At 42.5% G+C, this 5,000-nt stretch overlaps 1 protein-coding gene across 1 annotated transcript in view; it reads left to right on the top strand.

The window, feature by feature from the left end:
* zgc:123258 (uncharacterized protein LOC641502 homolog) overlaps positions 1 to 5,000 on the top strand; it is a 56,406-nt gene that overhangs the window by 9,933 nt on the left and 41,473 nt on the right. Inside the window, exon 7 of the mRNA XM_056242787.1 lies at positions 4,998 to 5,000. This exon is cut by the window's right edge and continues 94 nt beyond it. Coding sequence (XP_056098762.1) covers positions 4,998 to 5,000 — 3 coding nt within the window. The remainder of the gene's footprint in view (positions 1 to 4,997) is intronic.

Below are 5,000 nucleotides of genomic sequence, written 5' to 3'. Positions count from 1 at the left end.
AGCGAGTGTTTGAGTGAATCAACAAGCGAGTGTTTGAGTGAATCAACAAGCGAGTGTTTGAGTGAATCAACAAGCGAGTGTTTGAGTGAATCAACAAGCGAGTGTTTGAGTGAATCAACAAGCGAGTGTTTGAGTGAATCAACAAGCGAGTGTTTGAGTGAATCAACAAGCGAGTGTTTGAGTGAATCAACAAGCGAGTGTTTGAGTGAATCAACAAGCGAGTGTTTGAGTGAATCAGCGAGTGTTTGAGTGAATCAGCGAGTGTTTGAGTGAATCAGCGAGTGTTTGAGTGAATCAGCGAGTGTTTGAGTGAATCAGCGAGTGTTTGAGTGAATTAACGAGTGTTTGAGTGAATCAGCGAGTGTTTGAGTGAATCAACAAGCGAGTGTTTGAGTGAATCAACAAGCGAGTGTTTGAGTGAATCAACAAGCGAGTGTTTGAGTGAATCAACAAGCGAGTGTTTGAGTGAATCAACAAGCGAGTGTTTGAGTGAATCAACAAGCGAGTGTTTGAGTGAATCAACAAGCGAGTGTTTGAGTGAATCAACAAGCGAGTGTTTGAGTGAATCAACAAGCGAGTGTTTGAGTGAATCAACAAGCGAGTGTTTGAGTGAATCAACAAGCGAGTGTTTGAGTGAATCAACAAGCGAGTGTTTGAGTGAATCAACAAGCGAGTGTTTGAGTGAATCAACAAGCGAGTGTTTGAGTGAATCAACAAGCGAGTGTTTGAGTGAATCAACAAGCGAGTGTTTGAGTGAATCAACAAGCGAGTGTTTGAGTGAATCAACAAGCGAGTGTTTAAGTGAATCAACAAGCGAGTGTTTGAGTGAATCAACAAGCGAGTGTTTGAGTGAATCAACAAGCGAGTGTTTGAGTGAATCAGCGAGTGTTTGAGTGAATCAACAAGCGAGTGTTTAAGTGAATCAACAAGCGAGTGTTTGAGTGAATCAACAAGCGAGTGTTTGAGTGAATCAACAAGCGAGTGTTTGAGTGAATCAACGAGCGAGTGTTTGAGTGAATCAACGAGCGAGTGTTTGAGTGAATCAACAAGCGAGTGTTTGAGTGAATCAACAAGCGAGTGTTTGAGTGAATCAACAAGCGAGTGTTTGAGTGAATCAACAAGCGAGTGTTTGATTGAATCAACAAGCGAGTGTTTGAGTGAATCAACAAGCAAATGTTTGAGTGAATCAGCGAGTGTTTGAGTGAATCAACAAGCGAGTGTTTGAGTGAATCAACAAGCGAGTGTTTGAGTGAATCAACAAGCGAGTGTTTGAGTGAATCAACAAGCGAGTGTTTGAGTGAATCAACAAGCGAGTGTTTGAGTGAATCAACAAGCGAGTGTTTGAGTGAATCAACAAGCGAGTGTTTGAGTGAATCAACAAGCGAGTGTTTGAGTGAATCAACAAGCGAGTGTTTGAGTGAATCAACAAGCGAGTGTTTGAGTGAATCAACAAGCGAGTGTTTGAGTGAATCAACAAGCGAGTGTTTGAGTGAATCAACAAGCAAATGTTTGAGTGAATCAGCGAGTGTTTGAGTGAATCAACAAGCGAGTGTTTGAGTGAATCAACAAGCGAGTGTTTGAGTGAATCAACAAGCGAGTGTTTGAGTGAATCAACAAGCGAGTGTTTGAGTGAATCAACAAGCGAGTGTTTGAGTGAATCAACAAGCGAGTGTTTGAGTGAATCAACAAGCGAGTGTTTGAGTGAATCAACAAGCGAGTGTTTGAGTGAATCAACAAGCGAGTGTTTGAGTGAATCAACAAGCGAGTGTTTGAGTGAATCAACAAGCGAGTGTTTGAGTGAATCAACAAGCGAGTGTTTGAGTGAATCAACAAGCGAGTGTTTGAGTGAATCAGCGAGTGTTTGAGTGAATCAGCGAGTGTTTGAGTGAATCAGTGAGTGTTTGAGTGAATCAGTGAGTGTTTGAGTGAATCAGCGAGTGTTTGGGTGAATCAGCGAGTGTTTGGGTGAATCAGCGAGTGTTTGAGTGAATCAGCGAGTGTTTGAGTGAATCAGCGAGTGTTTGAATGAATCAGCGAGTGTTTGAATGAATCAGCGAGTGTTTGAGTGAATCAACAAGCGAGTGTTTGAGTGAATCAACAAGCGAGTGTTTGAGTGAATCAACAAGCGAGTGTTTGAGTGAATCAACAAGCGAGTGTTTGAGTGAATCAACAAGCGAGTGTTTGAGTGAATCAACAAGCGAGTGTTTGAGTGAATCAACAAGCGAGTGTTTGAGTGAATCAGCGAGTGTTTGAGTGAATCAGCGAGTGTTTGAGTGAATCAGTGAGTGTTTGAGTGAATCAACAAGCGAGTGTTTGGGTGAATCAGCGAGTGTTTGAGTGAATCAGCGAGTGTTTGAGTGAATCAGCGAGTGTTTGAGTGAATCAGCGAGTGTTTGAGTGAATCAGCGAGCGAGTGTTTGAGTGAATCAACGAGCGAGTGTTTGAGTGAATCAACAAGCGAGTGTTTGAGTGAATCAACAAGCGAGTGTTTGAGTGAATCAACAAGCGAGTGTTTGAGTGAATCAACAAGCGAGTGTTTGAGTGAATCAACAAGCGTGTGTTTGAGTGAATCAACAAGCGAGTGTTTGAGTGAATCAACAAGCGAGTGTTTGAGTGAATCAACAAGCGAGTGTTTGAGTGAATCAACAAGCGAGTGTTTGAGTGAATCAACAAGCGAGTGTTTGAGTGAATCAACAAGCGAGTGTTTGAGTGAATCAACAAGCGAGTGTTTGAGTGAATCAACAAGCGAGTGTTTGAGTGAATCAACAAGCGAGTGTTTGAGTGAATCAACAAGCGAGTGTTTGAGTGAATCAACAAGCGTGTGTTTGAGTGAATCAACAAGCGAGTGTTTGAGTGAATCAACAAGCGAGTGTTTGAGTGAATCAACAAGCGAGTGTTTGAGTGAATCAACAAGCGAGTGTTTGAGTGAATCAACAAGCGAGTGTTTGAGTGAATCAACAAGCGAGTGTTTGAGTGAATCAACAAGCGAGTGTTTGAGTGAATCAACAAGCGAGTGTTTGAGTGAATCAGCGAGTGTTTGGGTGAATCAGCGAGTGTTTGAGTGAATCAACAAGCAAATGTTTGAGTGAATCAGCGAGTGTTTGAGTGAATCAACAAGCGAGTGTTTGAGTGAATCAACAAGCGAGTGTTTGAGTGAATCAACAAGCGAGTGTTTGAGTGAATCAACAAGCGAGTGTTTGAGTGAATCAGTGAGTGTTTGAGTGAATCAACAAGCGAGTGTTTGAGTGAATCAACAAGCGAGTGTTTGAGTGAATCAACAAGCGAGTGTTTGAGTGAATCAGCGATTGTTTGAGTGAATCAGCAGCGAGTGTTTGAGTGAATCAGCAGCGAGTGTTTGAGTGAATCAGCGAGTGTTTGAGTGAATCAGCGATTGTTTGAGTGAATCAGCGAGTGTTTGAGTGAATCAGCAGCGAGTGTTTGAGTGAATCAGCGAGTGTTTGAGTGAATCAGCAGCGAGTGTTTGAGTGAATCAGCGAGTGTTTGAGTGAATCAGCAGCGAGTGTTTGAGTGAATCAACAAGCGAGTGTTTGAGTGAATCAGCGAGTGTTTGAGTGAATCAGCAGCGAGTGTTTGAGTGAATCAGCGAGTGTTTGAGTGAATCAGCAGCGAGTGTTTGAGTGAATCAGCGAGTGTTTGAGTGAATCAGCAGCGAGTGTTTGAGTGAATCAGCAGCGAGTGTTTGAGTGAATCAGCGAGTGTTTGAGTGAATCAGCAGCGAGTGTTTGAGTGAATCAGCGAGTGTTTGAGTGAATCAGCGAGTGTTTGAGTGAATCAGCAGCGAGTGTTTGAGTGAATCAGTGAGTGTTTGAGTGAATCAGCGAGTGTGTGAGTGAATCAGTGAGTGTTTGAGTGAATCAGCGAGTGTGTGAGAGTGTGTGAGTGGAGTCAGCTTTATTCCAGTACAGATCGTAAAAAAAAAGCTTTACAGTAATAAACAGGAAAATAACAGAATCCTTCATCAGATCTAATTCAGATTCCGCTGTAAAGCAGCTCTACAGACTAGTGATGCGCGGGTCGGCTTTTTTTTCCAACCCGCGGGTCCCGCTTTTATGAAATTATTTGGCCCGCCCCAGCCCGCACCGCACCACTGTATCTATTTTTACAACCCGCCCCGCACCCGCGACCATTAAATAGACATAGGCCTACTACTAGGCATTGTTATGTAAATGAAAACAGCCTTTATTTCAGCCTGAAAGTGCTTGGAAACATCGCCCTGTAAACTGTCAACAAGAGACGATTATGAATATGAATCATAAATCAGGTCATATTAATAAGATACTAATAAACATTTTCAACATTTACAAAGCAGCGTTTGTATTCATCTAATAGGCTTGAAACCATTTTTGATTTCTTAGACCCCCCACAAATATGTCTTGACATGCTGGAAGTGCCCGTTTTGTGGCGCTACTGTTTGTATATTTTTCACACTTCAGGTAGCCGATCTAGCTACTGTTGTCTCCTGCTGCAACTATTTCTGAGAACCGCTCCCAAACATTAGATTAAGCAGCCTAACCTTATTTTTCGTTTCAATTTAATCAGTTAAATTCCGGCGCGCCGCTTTCGTGACGTGTCACGTGACGCCAAAGGTTTATGGAGCTCACGCAAGTTAAGTTGCTACGCCATTCGTATTGTAACCTTATCAAATAACCTAATAAAATAGATATTCCCAAATATTTAATATAGGCTGGAAATTGCAAGCAATATACATGGATTAAAAACAACAATAATAATGACCCGCCCCACAAATAAAGTGACAATTTCTTTACCCGCCCCAACCCGACCCGCGGGTTACGAGTCGGCCCGCGCATCACTACTACAGACGGCAATAAAGTCATCATTCAGATCAACAAGTTTTGTTCTCGCCTGTTAGCGTCAGTGCAATCAATAACGATTCTGAATATGAACAGCCTGGAAGAGCTCCAGCTTCAGGAACACACAGGGGAACGTGACTGAGATGTAGTGTGTTTCTCCTGTAGTTT

Source organism: Rhinichthys klamathensis, unplaced genomic scaffold, assembly GCF_029890125.1.
Source record: "Rhinichthys klamathensis goyatoka isolate OS25496 unplaced genomic scaffold, OSU_Roscu_1.1 h1tg000752l_1, whole genome shotgun sequence".
NCBI lineage: Eukaryota > Metazoa > Chordata > Actinopteri > Cypriniformes > Leuciscidae > Rhinichthys > Rhinichthys klamathensis.
The sequence above is the reverse complement of the archived record's forward strand: the minus strand, read 5'-3'. Positions and strand labels throughout refer to the sequence as shown.